At 38.4% G+C, this 19275-nt stretch overlaps 3 protein-coding genes across 3 annotated transcripts; 2 read left to right on the top strand and 1 right to left on the bottom strand.

Moving 5' to 3' along the window:
* The first annotated feature begins 2150 nt into the window (after positions 1-2150).
* Positions 2151-2638, top strand: LOC135610431 (uncharacterized). Its single transcript, XM_065104930.1, has one exon. It carries the CDS (start codon positions 2211-2213, stop codon positions 2541-2543), a length of 333 nt encoding a protein of 110 aa, XP_064961002.1. The 5' UTR covers positions 2151-2210; the 3' UTR covers positions 2544-2638.
* A 1779-nt stretch (positions 2639-4417) lies between these two features.
* LOC103976110 (bifunctional dTDP-4-dehydrorhamnose 3,5-epimerase/dTDP-4-dehydrorhamnose reductase) lies at positions 4418-7765 on the bottom strand. The gene is made up of 2 exons (XM_009391303.3): positions 7183-7765; positions 4418-5141 (listed from the first exon to the last, which is right to left on the bottom strand). The coding sequence occupies exons 1-2, from the start codon at positions 7648-7650 to the stop codon at positions 4689-4691; spliced, it is 921 nt and encodes a 306-aa protein (XP_009389578.2). The 5' UTR covers positions 7651-7765; the 3' UTR covers positions 4418-4688.
* Positions 7766-12043: 4278 nt separating this feature from the next.
* Positions 12044-16229, top strand: LOC103976126 (uncharacterized). Its single transcript, XM_009391323.3, has 3 exons — positions 12044-12639; positions 13158-14008; positions 15962-16229. The coding sequence occupies exons 1-3, from the start codon at positions 12105-12107 to the stop codon at positions 16010-16012; spliced, it is 1437 nt and encodes a 478-aa protein (XP_009389598.2). The 5' UTR covers positions 12044-12104; the 3' UTR covers positions 16013-16229.
* Positions 16230-19275: the final 3046 nt, after the last annotated feature.

Below are 19275 nucleotides of genomic sequence, written 5' to 3'. Positions count from 1 at the left end.
GAATTGGTTCCCTTCCTTACTTTGGCCCTACTGAATGATATTAAAAATTGATTCAATTCAATTTGGTCCTTAATGATTAGGTTGAAACCGGTTGGAAGACCCATAGCTATGAATGGTTCAAAAGTATGTAATTTACATAGTGATGCATGTATTTTTGGGACAAATTAGTTCGATTTTTCGGTACTGATAAATCCTACATGTCATTCTATTTAATTGCTTTTAAATAAGCATTTTACATATTTCAATAAATTGATAGTATATATATATATATATATATATATATATATATATATATATATATATATATATATATATATATATATATATATATATATTCTGACTCTTTCAGTTAAGGACGATATGAGACGATCCTTTGGGTCTTAATTGTTTTGGTTGAACACATGAATAATTATAATACCTATGACTTTAATGAAGCCTTAGTTGTTTATAACTTAAAAGGGCTTATCCTCATTCTAAATGACGGATTTATAACCTCATATTATAAATAAATAAGGAAAGATGAACAGGAAAGGCCACACGTGATGATCGATGAAAAGCCAGAGGTCGAAAGGCGGAACAAATGGATGGGGCCACGACGGTGTGGTGCGGTGATGATGACTCCATTACGCACCGAAAGTCTTTTGTATATGTTGGTGCGCAAATCTCTCAACTTCACATCAGCGGTACAGCACAACTTCGCCCATTCCACCATTCCTCCCCCCACTTCGCATCCGATGGCCAGAACGAGCGGGTGGCGTTCGACGCCGTCGGCGTCGGGCGCACTCATGCATGCACCGCTTGATCATGGCGATGATTGATGTCGACATCCTTTTACTTTGCAAGTCAAGCATCGATTGTTCTTGCCCTCCTCCATCGGTGGCTGTCCAGCTTCCACCTGTTCCAGTTACCAGCACTGTCTGATCTGCTTCAATTCAAGATGCTACCTTATAGAGTTTATCATATTTGGTGTTACCCCTACCAATGATTCTAATTCTCCTATACATATTAGATCCCCTATCAAACTGATGTAGTTGCATCTCTATGTTTTTTTACCAATGACGTGATATATTATGATCTCTCTCTCTCTCTCTCTCTCTCTCTCTCTCTCTCTCTCACTACCTTATAGAGAGAAGTTCTCCTCTTAATGGAGGTGACAAGTTACCACGTCGGAAGAACCATGGAACGTGAATTAGCAGCACCAGTAACATGCACTAAAGTGGAACAGTTACGTGTGAGGGTAAGTCGACCTGCCTCGCCATGGCTGAAGGCTGAAGCCTGGGCGATTGAAAGTGATGTCCACTAGGTAGCAATCTGTCTTCCAATCATCTCCTGTGAAGTGTGACTATTTGGTGGTAGATTTTAGCTGTTTTCTCTGCTGCTGCTTCTCTCCACTTTGTTGTTTTTGGTTCACGGGTTGCCGATTCATTCCGATCGACGAAGATGAACGATCAACAATCATTTATGTCAGCATATGAAAATGATTAATATTCCTTCAAATTCTAAAATCGAATCACATGCTTCTAATTTTCACATAAAAATAAATTGATGTGATACAGAAATAAAAAATAAGAACCACACATATTCTAAATTTAGAATAATGATTTATCATTATTAATTTTAAAAACTTAATAAGTCACCGATCGTCTTCCAATAAACTTACCTTATCTCTTATAGGGAAAACAATATTTAGTTAATTTTATTTATATTTAATAATAATAGAAAATAAACTACTGTGCTTTAAACATTAGAATATATATGATCTCTGCAAAGCAGATAAAACCCTAATTCTTTGATCCACAAACAAACTCCCTTTTGCAGGAGGAGGAGAGAAGAAGGTGTGGGGCATGCAGTAGCAGGATCCTCCCATCACCCACATATATTATCACGAACTCTATAGAGGCAAAGATTCTTTGATCCACCATCCAAGATGCCTTTCCAGAATAATGGTTTCCATATCCATCCCGCTTGCCTCCATATCCATCACCCATTGGTTTGACCCCACGAAAGCAAGCACTAGTTAGGAGAATAGACTTCACCAAATCCCCCCTTCTCCGCCCACGACTCCTGTGTGGGACCCATCTTGGTGTGGCCCCCGCGCGAACCCCTCCCGCCCCATATATCTCCCCTCTCTCTAAAACCTTCTACTCCCTATAAATCCCTTCCCTACGGTCCTAACTCATCCCCACCGCAAGAACAAGGAAAAGGAGAGGATGGCGTCACCGGCAAGGAGACCCCTGGCCGCCGTCGTGTCCGTCTTGGACGCCGCGTCGTGGTACGTCGCGCTGGCCCTGGTGGCGGTCGTGCTGCTGAGCTCGCTGCGGGAGGGCCCGGCGACGGCGGAGCTGGATGAGCCGACCAGCGGCGGGCGGCTCGTCGCCCGCCCCTGCGACGAGATCTACGTGGTGGGCGAGGGGGAGACGCTGCACACCATCAGCGACAAGTGCCGCGACCCGTTCATCGTCGAGCGCAACCCGCACATCCACGACCCCGACGACGTCTTCCCCGGCCTCGTCATCAAGATCACCCCCTCCAACCCTATGTAGATGCACGATTCCCATGTCTATCTGTCATGAGAGCACCGTGATCGTCTCACGTACATATAAATATACACGTCTACGTACACAAACTATTTAGTTCAGTATCTCTTTCTCGATGCAAACTGGGCTTCCTTCTATTAATGTCTCGTGACCGAGTAAAGCAAACTGGTTGCTAATTGAATGGCGTAGGGACAGCGCTTTGTCACTTCGCCATACAAGTTTGGTTGGAGAGATTGCCTTCGATCACAGGCTTTCTTAATCAACCCACAGTCTTCAAGGACGGCATGGGAGGGGAAGCGTGAGCAATCTCACAGGATTTGGTCGTCACGGGTTGGACGAAGTGACCGGCTGCCTTATCATAGAGCGATTCATTTGTATGACAAACACCACAAGAAAAATAATGATACAGGGACAGCCACCTAAGCTGATCGATCTACATGGGAATCCTAATACTAAGAGGGATGATCACGAAAGGGAAAAGATGTCGATTTAATAGGTGGTGTTGTCATTCATGATTCATCAGCTTCGCGATCACAATAGAATCTTATAAATAGCTTGCTTTTGGTAGGAGGCGTGGCGTGCCGTGCCTTAGCTTGACTTGATAACGCAGAGAAGAATAAGTAGAGATACGAAAGGGTGAACTACACTAGTAGGTTTTTCTTCTTTAATCAACAGGGAATCCTCAATAAACAAATATGTATGATTTGCTGCTTTCTCTTCCTCTATTTAACTCAGCTCTGCTGCACTACTGGTTGGCAGTTCATCTTTCTGCTATCACTCAGCTCTGCTGCAGTGGTTGGAATTGAAAGTCCATCCGGACCTGCATGCGGAAGAAGCAAGTTCCTTGCCACCTTTAACAAGCCACAGAATAAGGAGAAGAGCTGGTTTATGCTCTCCTTAGCGTGGGAAGCCGAAAAAACCAGCCATGGAAAGGCCCACTCACCTGCAAAGGTATACTTCCACGACTCCCAGCTCACGCAACAAAATTTGGAAAGGAGTAACGAGATGAGAACAAGAACTGATTGACATCTACCTCCAACTACAGACTGGACCATCTTACTTGTCAGGTGATGAAATGGTTGGCATTAGGAAGAGTGGAACTGAAAGGGGATTTATTTGCAAGCAGAGGATATAAATAGATAAGAGAGGGATTTGGATATGATGTCTAAAAGAAAAAAAGCTATTTCTACTATCGAAGCTTGGACTGCAGTAATTCCATTTCTATTTAAATTATGGGACGGTAAGCTGGCTATACTCCCAAGACGAGTTAGATGACTCTGGGAAGAGAGAGTCGGAAGCTGGCTATACCTTTTAAAGCAAGTCCTCACTAATTGCTTACGGGCGGGGAAGCAATCCTCACAATTAGAAAGTAATCAGAGAATATATTTTTTATTAACATATAATGATTTAACTTTTATCCTTTTTTTAAGGACATATGTCGAGTTTTGATTGGAGGTGAATATTTCTTATATCGCTATCTCGATATGTTTTATAGACAAGTCTAAAAATCTTAGAGAGTATTTTTTGGATCGGTGGAGTGATGTTTTTTATTTATTTTTTATATTTTTTAGAATAGTTTCCAAAAAGAGACCTATTTTTTAGTCCTTTTTGCATCTCCGCGTAAAGGAAGAACATTAATTCTTGGTTGTATTTTCCAATGTAAATAACTTGTATTCATCTGTTCATGATGAAGAATTTTTGGGTCACAATCTTCTCCACTGGTAGTCATGACTTTTAGAACAAACTTGCTGCAGTATGAGAAGGTCTAAAATGGAATCCTGTTATTTAGAATTTTAAAATTTTAAAGAAAATTCCAGAATTTCTTTGGACGGATAGTTCCTATTTTTGGTAACAAAAAGATGAATAGTAACTCATGAATCTCTGAAACCCTATTTATTTCTGAGTCAGTTTCCATCATCAACAAGCCCATAGCTTTCAAAGCCCCTGCCGGTTTCTTTGATACATAAACAGCAACAGGACAGTTCTGCACTACACTTTTCTTCTTCATTCCCAGTCTGATCATAACAAGGGCTACCAGAACCATAATTAGATATCAGTTGCACACTTATCATCGATGAATACATGACTGAACAATTCGAAGAAAACTACTTTATTGAAGCAAGAAGAAAGAAAAACCCAGAGGCCAACTTGTTAGGTCGTGGATGTCGTCTGATTTGGCTCGAAGACATGCTTGATCAGCGACTCCTTGATCGGCAGAAGCTCTGGAAATTCCTTCTTCAACTTGGCGGTATCCAGTTCATTGTTGCTCCTAGGGGCAACTATCACCTTTGCTTGCTCCTCGAGTGTGAAATTCTTCCATGTAAAATTTGGATCAATGTAGTCTCGATACATCTCCAAGATCTCATTATGGCTAACAGCGCCAGGATTGGTGAAGTTCCATATTCCAGTGAGGTTCCTCTTTGCCATTTCAATTGATATAGGCAAAAGTTCATCCAAGATGGTCATGGAGTTGGGTATGTTAACGACCTTCTCATAGCGGGTGATCTTAGTGATGAAGTTGCGAGGGTTCGTTAGATCTGATGAGATGGGCATCCTAACACGGAGGGTGCAAACATTCTCATAGTTCGTCAGCAGCTCTTCAACCTATCAAGGATGCATAACTCACCATAAGAAAGCAATAGGATTAACTATAAACACGGTTTACATGGTGGTATTAGAAAACAGAGTAAAACAGACACTGCAATAAATATAGAACACGAAGGTAAATGCATCACCCTGTTTAAAATATAGATGGAGGAACTAAACTTGTACCACAATGGTCAGCCTTGTTATGGAAGATGTTGCTCTATCCTCCAAGCAGCTTCAAATGAACCATCTTCATCTAAGGTAGGATAGAGTTGAAGGTCTGCATTAAGCAGTCTGTGTGCATCTCAAATCTAAGTCCTTCCAATTTGTTACTCCTATCACCAACGGTAATACTGGGGTGCTAATGTCACAATCAAGCATAAATGAAACATATGCAAATGGGAAAAGGACTCACCCCATGCAGGTAATCTGTATTTTCATCTTATGTATAAATAACATGCCATTCTAAAGCACGTGCTTAGAAAATGAATATATCAGTCTCTAATGTACCAGAGACCATCTAAAGTTATAAGTTAGAGAATACAATTATGAAATAAGATAAAACACTAGTAATGACTCAAAGTTGTAACTGCTAATAACAATAAAAGTAGTCTTGGAAGTAGAAAAATGAGAAACCATTAGATAACAGGTATGAGAGGCAGGGAAAGGACACCATGGTAATGAAATCTCAGGCGGGGCTCAGCCTACGTCATTAAGTATTAAAATGCACTTGAAGTATTAAAATGTATCGATCTATGAGAATGATACGTGTGCTTCATTATATGTTACTTCTATGTCAGTCCCCATGCCCCAAAAAGCATAGAAATTTATCTTCAATCTTAAAGTGATGAGGCAATCCACCAAACAGACGAACCTGTCTGAAGGTAGAGAGTATTGTTTATTAGCATTTCATCTCATGTAAAGGTTTGTCTGGACTTGGGTTTTAATTACTGGTCCGTCCAATACAGATTTTCAACAATCTGTTGGATTAGTATGATACCAAGATTTCGAAAGGCATACCTACTGAGTATCACTAAACAAACTAATGAAAAAATAAATTGAACTGCATACCTAGCAAGCATTATTAAAGTTTATGGTCCACTAGGGTGCAAGCAAACCAATAAATATGGGTTAATATGCACCAGTTCGTGTAGTATTTTATACCATGAACAAGAAATGACTTTTTAAGGCTACAAATGGTCAAGAAAATTAGAACTATATTCAATCCCATTAATGAAGATGTAGATTGACTTGATATGGAAAATTACGCAACAGACAAGACAGAAACAATAAGCAATCATGTGTCTATGGAAATAATTGAATGAAAGAATGTGACATATACCAAATTTACCTCCATCAAGCATTATGAAAAATATATAGAAAGAATAAACACAGACTAGCCCTAGTTTGGTTGTCAAGATTTTGAAAGCGACTGAAATAATGACAAGTGGATCCAAATCTAAGGTATTCAACAACCCTAGATCCGAGAAAATAGCAAAAAGTTCATTTTTAGTCCTCCTTGTATCGATGTAATGGGCATAATGTCTTCTGTTGTGACACTTTAGGTTATGCCTAATACTATCGAGAGATCTCCAAAAACAAGCATGCCAATGCATCACTCCGAAACAATATTTTTGTAATCATTTTCAGAGCTGCCAAATCTATAGTGCAACAATGGTAATTCTAATAATATTGTTTCAACAGATCTCCAACGACACCACAAACATATCAACTCATTACTCCCAAGCAATTCTTAAAACGCATTCAGTAATTGTAGCACAAGCATGGCAATTCCAAATAACCATATGGTCCGATCCAATCTCCAATGGCACCAGCCTTCCATATACCATCTACCGTCATTTTCATCCTTAATATGCACCTTAGAGAGCACCTTTCAGTCACCTGCAAGCTAACAATGTCCATCGTACGATCTTACGTCGCCTCAATTCAATTGCTCAACAAAATCTCCCACAAATCTAACGCGTCCTTATGGAGACAACCAAATCAACGCCGACAAGGTGGTATGTAGCATAAGAAAAAGAAGGCATCATCACTGTACCATGGCCTTGGTCTTGGAATAGAAGGACCCGACGAAGTTTGGCGTGTCCTCCTCCTTGAACCCTATGCCGGAGCCAAGCGGGTGGCCGCCGTCGTACTCGAAGATGCACCCGGTGGCATAGTTGACAAGGATGAGTCCGCGCTCGCGGCAGACGTCGGCGAGGGTGAGGGTGCCGACGACGTTGGCCCGGATGGTCTCCACGCGGTGGGTCTCGCACCAGTCGACGTTGGGGCGGCCGGTGACGCCGGCAGCGTTGAAGACGTGGGTGGGGGCAGCCGAGGTGATGTCGGCCTCGAGCTGAGCGCGGTTCTCGAGGCGGCCAGCGCCATAGGCGAATGGGATGCCGCGCTCGGAGCAGAGGCGGCCCAGCAGGCCGCCGATCCAGCCGGTGCGGCCGTAGATGAGGAATTTGAGGCTGGAAGCCTCTTGCCCGGCTGCCGTGGATCCGTTCTCCGTCATCAGACCCATCGATCGAGCCTATCGGCACCCGTCCGTCCAAGGAGATCGAGATCTGCGGATACAATGAAACGAAGAGAGGGCAGCGACAACAGAGTGAGGGCAGTGTCTCTGTGTGGCAATTACAAGGCAGTTGATATCGTCACTCGTGAATACGGCAGCTTTGTCCAAAATTGTGGATGTTATAGTCCGAAAGATCGAGCCGTTCATATACCAGAGTAGAGCGAGATAGAAATCCAGTCGTCCGTATCCACCAGCACGGATCACAAAGGTATAAATCAGATGCATGCACGACTGTCAAAGTTGGATGAAACTCAAGTCTACCTTGGTCAATTTTTGTTAGATTAAAAGTTTTTTAATGAAAAAAGTAATTGAAAATTCTAAAAGTTAAAATTAAATGAAGAAAGCTACAATAGAGTGTTGTGTATAATAAATAATAGTTCATTGTTTAGTCATACAGCATTACACTGTGAGATCAGATATGTAAGGTTTCAGGTAGCTGTAGCCCGATACATGTGCTGATAACGGGACGGTGGTAGGTAGAGGGAGAGAGAGAGGAGCGTGGAGAAACGAGGGGGAAGGTGGGAGAATATCTTGGAATGCTTGCAGCGGAGATGGTGGCACGTGACTAAGAGTTTCTTATTTTAATTTTTTTTCCAGATGCACGTGACTTTCGGACAGGCCTCGTGTCATGGTTTTCGGTGCACGCAAAGCGCTGCTAGTGTCTGTTGGGGGGGACGCTCTCAGCGTCGAGGTGACTGGCTGGGGTTGTTGGGGTCCCACCAATACCTCGACCATATAGTAGGTAGGCGGACGGGTGGGTGTGCCGATGGGTACGATGAGTCTTTGGTCCTCTCAGAAGTTGCCGCGGGCCTTTGTTGGTACGTTCTCTTTAATCGAGGGTTTAAAATCAAAGTTGGACGTGCCCACAACCGAAGCGCGGTGATTTGTACGCAACCCAAATTTTAGTTTTTTTTCTAAAAAAAGATAATATCCCTCGTTTTTAAAATACCGAAAAATTACTTACTTTTTAAAAATAATAAAAATACACTGATAGCTTTAATTTTTTTAGTTTATGTCAGAAACCAATCCGGGTGGGTTTGCATAGATTTACAATATTTTTCTATTATCAAACTTAAATCACTGTAACCCCATTAAAAATATTGTAACTTAGTCTTAATTAATTTAAATTAGCATATATATATATATATATTAATTATTGATTTTACTATACTTATTAAAGGTTAAATATGTATGTATTCTTGTTGGTTTGAAAATAAAAATTATTGATTTTGACTTTTTTATTAAATATAATATTTTTAAATAGGGCACAATGTTTGTCTCACACATATAGAATAGCAGTGTAAATTTACAAAAAATATTATAATTAAGAAATAGTAATTTAAAATAAAAATATTATAACTATGGAATAATGATTTAATATAATACAAACAAACTTATCACCCTCAGTGAGGTTTTAAATAGATATATATTGTTATTGTTTTAGAAATAAAAAATATAATATTTTAGTTTCTGTGTTATTTATAGTATTTTAAATATTATAATTAGACCGCGTCACTATATAGATCGATTAATGACCGATTCACTATTTTAAATATTTATAGTATTTTAAATATTATAATTAGACTGCTTCACTGCTTTAAATATATAATTAGACTGCTTAAATATTTATTAATGATCGATTAATGACCGATTTATAGTATTTTAAATATTAAGGACCGATCTAATGCAAAGAATAATAAATAATTTTTGAATGTTCTATCAGATTTTTTTTTTGGGACTAAAGAAAAAGAGAGGAACTATAAAAGAAAAGCGTAACAAAAAAAAGGAGACAAAGCTGAAAAATGAGATCTGACGTATAGTATAAAAAATATAAACGAAAGAGTCAGATGAAAACTTTATATTAAATTATTTAACAATGGACAAGAGAGATAAAGATGAAGATATTGAAAAGGTTAAAATGTAAAATTTAATTTAATATGTTAAATTAAAATTATAGATCAATATCATAATAATATTAAGAGGAGAGAGAAGAAAAAATAAGTTAAAAGGAAATCCACCCAAAGATTAATAATAATAAAAAATATAAAAACAATCAATGTAAGATTTAATATTATTTGATAACTCCCCCTATATCCATACAAAAAATTAAAATTTTCATCGTCAATTTAATCCATACTCAGAGGTTATAGGATAGAGTATATTTGTTTTGAGTCACTTTACTTGATATGAATTTATTTATTTTACTCAATATTTTAATATCAAAAGATATTTTTATCATAATAAATGATATTTTTGTTGTCCAATCTATCAATATATTATATATTCATATCTCTTTTTTCATGTTTTCAATCATGTATATATTTTTTGATTTTGTTGGTCTTAAATCTTCTTTCTTGGAAGATTAGGTACAAGTGTCGATGGAGATGAGGAATGATAATGTGTATCTCAAACATGTTTTTGTAAAGATTATAAAATATTTTAAATATATAAATTTTTATTTTGGTTTCACTTATCACAAATAGAATAAATTGGTTAGTGTATGATCAAATTTAATATATTCTTTTGATAATGAAATACTCATAATTAAACTAAAAATAAATTAATATGCTAATATGGATATGAATGGGGGAGTGTTGTACTATTTTTTCACTCCATAACTGAGTAATAAAAAATACCTTATATACCCTCCTCCATCTTCATTTACTCCCTTATCGTTAGAGCCCATGGGTATAATTAACACATCAACAGAGGGGTGAAGATGTAAATATAAATAAATTTGTTTTCCTTAATTACATTTCAGTTTGTGCCTATCAATTACAAAAACTCACCATATGTTACCATCTTAACTTCCCTTATTTTGAAAGGAGGAAGTCTTGTAGTCAAAGCTTTGTGTATAATACAAGAGCATAAAATGAAAGTACCATAAAAAAAAATAGGGATAGAGAGGAGAAAAATCGATAACAACAAAGAAATTGAGCAATAATCAAAAGCATACTAAAAAGGTTGACATGATATTTAATGTTGCTCGAGAACTTTAACCAACATCAAAGAAAAATTAAATCTTTTACTATGTGAGATCAATTACAAGATCTTAACTTATCTCCATTCAAGCATAAATTTTATTACAAATAATCTCACATAAACTTTAAAGAATTTATAATTTTTTCTCATTGTTTTTAAAACCCTAGAGAACATCTCTCTAAACACCCTAATTTAGAAATTCTAGAGAGCATCTCTCTAAATACTCTAGAGAGTATCTCTCTAAACCTAAGAACACTAAAAGTGTTCCTTACATCGATTCTTTTACACTAAAACTTAAAAGATACATGAGATATTTATAAAAGAACCAAACCTTAATTTCTAGGATTTTCTCCAAAAACTCCTCTTATTAGGATTTCTAGGATATTTACTACAAGAATTATAAAATATTTATCAATATTTTGTCTCGTTACTATATAATATTTTGTGTTCGATCAAAACAAATATTTACCACCGGTAAGGACCTATTAATATAATATAAAAGACTTTGAAAAATCTAATGATAGTACTTTTAATTCTTCGAGAAAAACTCGAGGTCATCAGTTTGATAGATTTGTTCTTTTGATTTGAATTTATTTATTTTACTTAATATTTTAATTTTAAAGATATCTTTAACATAATAAATGATACTTTTGTTGTTCAATGCATCCATATTTTATATATTCATACCATTGTTAATATTTTTTTATTTTCAATCATATAATTTTCTTTTTCTTTCATGGGTATTAAATCTTAATAAGAAGTTCGGGGGATGAGAAATGAGACTTATATTGTCAAACTATTCCTGAATTTTTTAAGCATAATAAAATTTTTAAAATATATAAAAAATTTCTATTTTGATTTTATTTATCACAAAAATAAATTGATTAATATATGATCAAATAAAATTTATTTTTTGATCATGAAATATTTAATTAAACCAAAAATAAATTAATATGCTAATCTAGACTATATGCTAATAGCAAAGACTAGGAATCAAGAAATCAAAATTCAAAATGGATCTTGAAGATAACAAGGTGAGTAAAGGTTAATACATCTAAATTCAAATACCTTTGCTATATCAGATCAAATCATTTCGGGTTTGATATGCAAAGAGCTCAAAATTTAATCAAAAAAATAATTTCTGAGGACGTAATATTATTAAATCAGATTAATATTTAATGAAACTTTAATTGCTATTGAGGTGAAGATTTAGGAATTAATATGAGAAAGAATAAGATTAATTGGAGAATCTATAAGAATAATAAATCCTACGAGGGTGAAGATGCAAAAATACTTCTTTCCCTATCAACTATAAAACCTTGACATTATGTGGCCATCTGGACAAGTCTCGCCCTTTGGACTCGAACCTGAGCGACGATAGCATAACGAGTTGGAAGCGCAAGCGAAGCAGAGGATACGCCATGGAGAACCCGGCCGCCGACGATCGTATGGAAGTCGTGCTAGCCCTCCTGGACGCTTCGAGGAGCCGACACGGCCGCGCCCGCCTGGCCGCTGAAGGTGCCCTCCCCGCCGTCCTCCGCTGCCTCTCGTCCTCCCCCGCGCTCCTCCTCCTCCCCCGCCTCTGCATCACCGTCAACCTCTGCTGCGAGCGACCTAACCAGGACGCCTTCCTCGAGGCCGGCGGCCTCGATCGGATCGCCTCCGTCTTGCTCAGCGGCCACCAGATTTCGGCTGAGATATTACAGACGGTGCTTCAGGTGCTGGGCAATGTCGCCTTGGCCGGAGAGGCGCACAAGGCCGCCGTCTGGGCGCGGTTCTTCCCCGTCTGGTTCCGCGAGATTGCCGCGATGCGCAACCCTGTGGTGTGCAATAGCCTCTGCAAGGTTTTGAATATGTGCTGTTCCGCCACGGGAGGGCGCCGGAGATTGGGAGAACTTTGTGAGGAAGGGAGGGGGTTACCGATTCTCTTGGACATTGTCAACACCATGTCACCAAGTCAGTTGTTACCCTTTCTTTCTCAAAACTTAAAATCTTTCGATTCGATCTCATCTCTTAAAAATGTTACAAGTCTTGCTGATCACATCTTGTTTCTTGTTTATCAGTAATCGGTGAAAGATAACATGACCTTTTATCTTGTTGTACATAATTTCAAGTCTTTCAAGAATTGTAACTTTCCGAATTGCATGAGGACACAGTTCAACACAGTTTTAATTAGAAGCATTTTTGTGTTTTATCTTTGTTGAGTGTCATTAGGTCTAGAAAGTTTGATGCCGTGAAATTGCTTAGACCTGTGCCCTTTAACCATAGCGCGTTGATGCAAAACAAAGTTCAAAATTGATGTTGCCGGAGCTAGTCGTTTTCGCTGTTGTTAATTTTCCTCAAATCATGGACCTCCTGTCACTAGCTTTAATTATGTTCTTTGCATCTTTATTTCCTGTATTATGAGAAATATTTACAAAGTTTCTTAATTTGTATTTATTATTGGCACCATGATTTGATTTGTTTTTTTGCAGGTTGTCGTAAAGAGATTTGCCTCTATTTTCTTTTAGGCAAAGCATGCATCAAGGACATCTATTTCAACCTTGTGTTCCAGAGATTAAGCTCAGTGAATACCTTGGATGATTCCTTTGGTGCTAACTTCACATACAAGCTTTTTACTAAGGAACAAGTGTTCCTTCTCAGACTTCTTTCTTACCACCTGATTGCCTGGCCTGATGTTCTTGATACCATTTCCAGCTATTTTGCACTTGGTGTTCTGCAACTCTTAAAAGAAGCTTACTCAGTTGTTGATGCTAGTTCCCAAAGCATATCTGCTGGTCTCACTGATGATCTTGCAATTAATGTTCTTTGGTGTTCATTCTACATTTTGAGGGATATATGTGCGTGGAAGGATCATTCTTCATCAGCGTTGGAGGACCCTGCAGACTCATTGCTATCTGCAGGTCTTCTACAACTTCTTTTAAGATATCTTCGAGAACTTGAGCCGCCAAATATTGTTAAGAACCATGCAATGCAGACATCCACAGACTCAAAAGTTTGCCCTTACAAAGGGTTCCGGAGAGATGTAGTTTCTGTCCTTTGCAATTTTTTGCATGGAAGGAAGCAGGTTCAAGATGAGATCAGGAAGCAAGATGGGATCCCTTTGCTGTTGAAACAGTGTGTTGTTGATGACTGTGATCAATCCTTGAGACAATGGGGAAGTTTATCAATAAGATACTTGCTGGAAGGAAATCTAGAAAACCAGTACAAGGTAGCTGAACTTGAGCAGAAAGAGCCCGTCATTACACCTGAAATTGCTCAAATGGGACTAAGAGTGGAAATAGACCAGGAAAGTCAATGTCCAAAGATGGTAAAGGCTTATCAGGTATGTTCCTCTACTAATTAAATTCATGTTGTTGACTGGCTAGATAAACTGAAGGGAGATCAATGTATTCAATTCATTGAATCATTGTTTTCCTTAATTTCATTTGTTGCCGCAGGCCCTTTTTCAGATTGTAGATGTTTGATGCGCAATCCTAAGTTCTAATTTTATGTTCTTTTCAGCATACAAGCATTACTATACCAAGCATTCTTAGTGAGAAGCAATGTTTTAAATTTCAAATGATACCGCCTGTATCGGGAAATACGTACTGGTCTACCAGCAGACTGGTACGCAGACCGCCCGCTACTGGGCGGTATCAACCTGGCTGCGGTGAGGGAAGAAGAAGCGTCGAGGGAGAAGGAAGAAGAAAGGGAGAGCATTCGAAGAAGAGGGAGAATCAGGAGAACCTCGACGCATCCTGATCCGGCGCCGCCCTCCCTCAACGATCTCAATCCAGGAGGTAACGGCCAAGCAGCGGCTAGAGCAGCGGAAGAAGCGGTCTCCTTCATCACCTTGTTTGCGATTCTATGGCTTCTTCTTTGCCGCATTCTTTGTCGAAGGCCAGAGATGTCTGTGGCCTTTGATATCTTTGTCACATTCTTCGCTGAAGATCGCGTTCTTCTCCTCGTCTGAGGCGACGAGGAGAAAAGAAGGAGGCGACATCGCCAAGGCAGCATACACCTTCTTTTTAGATTTTTTAATATATATATATATATATATATATATATATATATATATATATATATATATATATATATATATATATATATATATATATATATATATATCGCTCGATATGCCCTAGCGTATCGCTCGGTACTTCCGTACCGTATCGTATTGAGCAAAGTTTGATACATCAGTATGGTACAAAATTTCAATCCTTGGTGAGAAGATCTGTAAAATAAAATGAAGTCTAAATATTTCTATGCTTACCGTTTTTGGTTCTTATGAAATTTTTAGATATACAATAATTTTTTCTCCATAAATTTTCATCTTTTAAGAATATGGCCTTGCGACTCGTCTAATTATCTGTAGAGAATGATGATTCCTTTATTCTGATATAACAGAAGGTTCTCTTTGATTAGATGGTTATAGCAGACACAAGCATGTAATTTCGGAAGGATTTTTTGAAAACTAGAACTAATAAATTTGCAGTATGATTTAGAGCATTTCTTCCTATTTCTTTTTTTATGCTTGTTTTGGTGATGATGCACATTTATTTACCTTTGTGAACTTGTAAAAAGAGGGCCTCCAAAGTGTCTCTTGTTAAAATGTAGGTTTTGCGAAGGAAAAGTTTCCATCATTTCACTTGGTTTTCTTGGTTTCTTATAGCAAATCATAAGTTAGTTTCTCAAAACTGTAGCTCTTAGAAAGCTTATGAGCTTGGTTAACAGGTTAAACCACCTGTACAAAGAATAATCAAAGCAAATTATGCACAAATAATCATTGCTAAGATGCAAAGCTAAAAGCATGACTCTGAATATCAAGTATCAAGGCCAAGATCAGATGATTTATAACAGAACATAGAAAACATTAAAAAATGGATTCAGCTTGTTTTCAACTTGTTCTTGAAATCTTACAGACAATTGGCTTCAAGTTCTACTGGCTTCATGTTCAGCATGGGATGCAACATATCATGTGAGCAGCATGTCCATCCTTGTTTGTACGATATTTTTGTTGTTATATGACTATGAATCTCTCTCTGCACTTTCAAATGCTATCTTCTTCATTTGCCCCGAAAGGGGAGGGTGGCTGTTGGTTTTCTATTACCTGTTCTCCCAGAACAAGTACTTGAGGCTTCTAAAGTAAATTTTGTTCAGTGTGATTGTTTGCTTTTGCTCTTGATGTTCCACCTACGTGACATCATAGTTATGAATTGTGATGGGAATCTTATGTATAAAAATTTATCTACAAATTCTTTTACACGATGATAAGCTAGTATCTTCCAATTTACAGGAACAAGAAGATGATCCTTGTCAATATTATGCCAATGGACAACTTACATAAGTCACCAGTCTGGATAGCTGAAGATGCCCATCAGTGTCAATGAAGAGACTTAGCAAAGTGTTCAAAAAGTCAGTTCCCTGCTTTTATAATACGCTACGGTAGTCCGTTTGATAGGAATTGCATGTTTATTTTAAAGATTTTTTTTAGCTGTTTTTGAGCGATAAAACATCTGGTCATTGTTGAGGAACAGTTAGGTTTTTGTAAATAACATACATTGTTCGGGCAATCAGTTTCACTCTTATTAGTCTTTTGTTTGTTCCATGATCTCTTTTTATTTTTGGAGCCCTGGAAACTATGTTTGATTGTTGTAGCTCTCTGGGCAGAATAAACTCCTATGAACTATACATTGTGTAGCTTCATATATATGGAACCAAGAGGTGTACCGTAAGATGTCAAGGAGATTGCTTGCAGGAATCATGGTTGCTGCCCTTGCAAGTAAGATATATTAGTTAGGTTTACTATATTATGATCTTGAAGCAAACATTAAATATCACAAATAATATTCCGAATAGGCCAAGAGGGAACAGAAGTGGTATCAAGCAAATACATCAGATCACTTATCAAAGTCAAGCTGGACCTTAGCTAACCCTATAATGAAATTCTAGATTGAAATTGTAGTATAAATTGTTTCAGTGTATGGATCTTATTGTCCCCTAAACGAGCTGTACCATTAGCAACTATCAGTTGATTTCAAGATTGGACTTGCTTTGGTGGGTTTCAAAGCTTTTTGTCCTGAGTGAAAGCTTATAGTCCTTGTTCTCCATGGATGCAGAGGAGATTCATGTTTTTTTCCTTAAAGGTGAGGTATGGTATGGTGCTGTGGACCCCTGTACCATGTAAATCATGAACAGAAAAATGAAATTTCTACATCTGATTGTTCCTCACTTTTAATTTCTTGAATTACTCGCATTCAATTCAGGCTGCATTAACGACAGAAAACATGGTTAGATAAACTGTATTGTGCTCGAGCAGCTCAGCTATACCTATGCATGACAGAAAGATGGGTCTCTTCCATCAAAATTGAAGAGTAGGAGTGTATCAGCAAAGATCTTCATCTGCTTGTGTGTCAACTTCCTTCCGAGACAGATCTGAGGGTCAGCCGACAGTACCACGAGCAGCAAAATGCAGGCTTTTGGTGTGCTTATAGGATCAATCAGCGTATTAGCTTGAGATAGTTCTTGCAGGGTACAACCAGAGAGTGTCGGATAGAGATGCGTGGAGGTACTGCATCTCGTTGAGGGCTTCCTCGGTTAGGCTCGCGACAAATTCGTCGATGGTTAGCTTCTCTCACCTTGCTCCTCTTTTTTATGTTTGTGCATTGAGATGCTTACATAGAACCATGAAAGGATCCAGCTGTGGTATCTCTGCATGCAACTACAAGGTTGAGCATGATGTCTCTCGAGTACTTGTAGCTCATGTCAGTAGGATTTTTCTCTCTTTCGATTAGAAATCTCGACAAGATGTCTTCTTTCTCCATCTGCCATAAAGAACGATGACAAAAGGTCAATTTTGACTTGATAGTTGACATAGTTGCTCGATCAATTTATACCCAAAACCATCCATCATTTTTGGGTTCTTCTTCATCTTGGCTTCTTCTCCAATATTCGGAAACCTCTAAATTTCCACAAGACATCGAAGTGCCGACTTAGCAATCGAGCACTTGAATCATCGAATGCCTCTGCAAAAGCTCTCCCTTCTTTATTCTATGCAGATAATGTATTTAGTTTTATCCCGAAGCCTACTTTAAATATGGAATCCAACATGGACTCGATGAACAAATCGTGAAGAGAAACATGGCATCCAGGAGTTGGCGATCGTGGCACAATCAATATAGTCTCCGTCACCTGGATCTCGATCATCTCATGAAATCTTGCTGCATCCGGTGGCACCACTTCTGACCATCCACTGCAAAGATCCCATCCCCCAATAAGCTGCTCATCACATCATACTTAAAAGCCGCCCTGGACCACAATTCACTCAGTTTATCTTGCCAAAGTTGACGAAGTTTGTCTCGAGGATGTACTCGACGTTTGCAGAGTTGATGGTGTAGAGGTGTAGATTTAGTTACAGGAGGGGATGAACCTCCTAACAGTTTTGTGGTTACGAGAGAGATCGATGTAGAAATCCATAGGAATTAATGGAAGATAGATGGTTCCACCTTTTTCTTCTTCTTCGAAACTGATGAGCATCACAAAAACAGTGGCTCGGGAGATAAAATGCTACCATTGTTAGAGCTAGCCCCAGGATATTTACCAAAGGATAATTTTGGTAACACAACAAAGACAATAAAGCGGAAAGAATAAAGCGACAAGAACAAACAAAACACCAGAACACCAGATATACGTGGTTCGGTCAATTGACTTTGACCTACATCCACGGAAGAAAGAGGAGCAAATTACTATTATAAAAGAGGGACACTTACAAATGCCTTAGGAAATGTTCCTAGGCCATAAAACACCTTCAGCTTCCTAAACAAGAAAACTTCAAACCATAAGCAGGTTTTCTTGTGATGCCTGCTATACTTCTTGTGGTGTCTGTGGTACTTCTCGTGGTGTGTCTAACATCAAAGCTCAGGCCCTTATTTATAGTTCCAAGACGAGACAACAAGTCTGATTTTCCCGATGTGGGACTATGAGACTTGCCAAACTAACAAATCTCCACCTTGGCATGTCCCAACAAAACTTGCTCCATCTTCTTCATAAAAGCCCCAACGGGCAATCACCAACAATGAACACCAACCAAGTCCAAGCACTGCTTGAACTTGTAAACCGGAACATGCTTCGTAAGCATATCAACTGGATTGTCCTTCGTATAAATTTTCTGAACAAGGACCTTTCCCTCAGCAATCAACCACTTAGCGGAATTATCAAAAGAAACTGCATCTGAATAGGTAGTAGGCTCACCAACTTTACTTGTTTCTTCTGCAACAGACAAAGCATATGCAACCAAATTTGCATACCTTTGTGGTGGTCGAATATCTCTCATATGACCCAAACGTATATGTCATAATTTGGTGATGTCAGAATCAGACAATGATGATGACGAGACTGCAACTGAACCTGTGACAGTAGTTCCCTGCAGAATATATAAGCTACCAGACCTACAAGCTTTCATAACAATAAGAGCACTTCTAGAAACTTTCATAACTCCACCTTCAGCTGTGTATTTACACCCAAGGGCCTCTAGGGTGCCTAAAGAGATGAGATTCTTTTTCAAATCAGGAACATGTCTAACATTAGTGAGCGTCCTCACAATACCATCAT

This window comes from Musa acuminata, chromosome BXJ2-4, assembly GCF_036884655.1.
Source record: "Musa acuminata AAA Group cultivar baxijiao chromosome BXJ2-4, Cavendish_Baxijiao_AAA, whole genome shotgun sequence".
Classification (NCBI taxonomy): Eukaryota; Viridiplantae; Streptophyta; class Magnoliopsida; order Zingiberales; family Musaceae; genus Musa; species Musa acuminata.
This window is presented reverse-complemented; position numbering and strand designations above follow the sequence as displayed.

Excerpts from the sequence above, each read along its gene's own strand:
- LOC135610431 (XM_065104930.1), top strand. The coding sequence starts at position 2,211 with ATGGCGTCACCGGCAAGGAGACCCCTGGCCGCCGTCGTGTCCGTCTTG.
- LOC103976110 (XM_009391303.3), bottom strand. The coding sequence starts at position 7,650 with ATGGGTCTGATGACGGAGAACGGATCCACGGCAGCCGGGCAAGAGGCT. Across the intron at positions 5,142-7,182 it reads ATTCCAAGACCAAGGCCATG|GTTGAAGAGCTGCTGACGAA; the intron begins GTACAGTGATGA and ends CATCCTTGATAG.
- LOC103976126 (XM_009391323.3), top strand. The coding sequence starts at position 12,105 with ATGGAGAACCCGGCCGCCGACGATCGTATGGAAGTCGTGCTAGCCCTC. Across the intron at positions 12,640-13,157 it reads TGTCAACACCATGTCACCAA|GTTGTCGTAAAGAGATTTGC; the intron begins GTCAGTTGTTAC and ends GTTTTTTTGCAG. Across the intron at positions 14,009-15,961 it reads AGATGGTAAAGGCTTATCAG|GAACAAGAAGATGATCCTTG; the intron begins GTATGTTCCTCT and ends TCCAATTTACAG.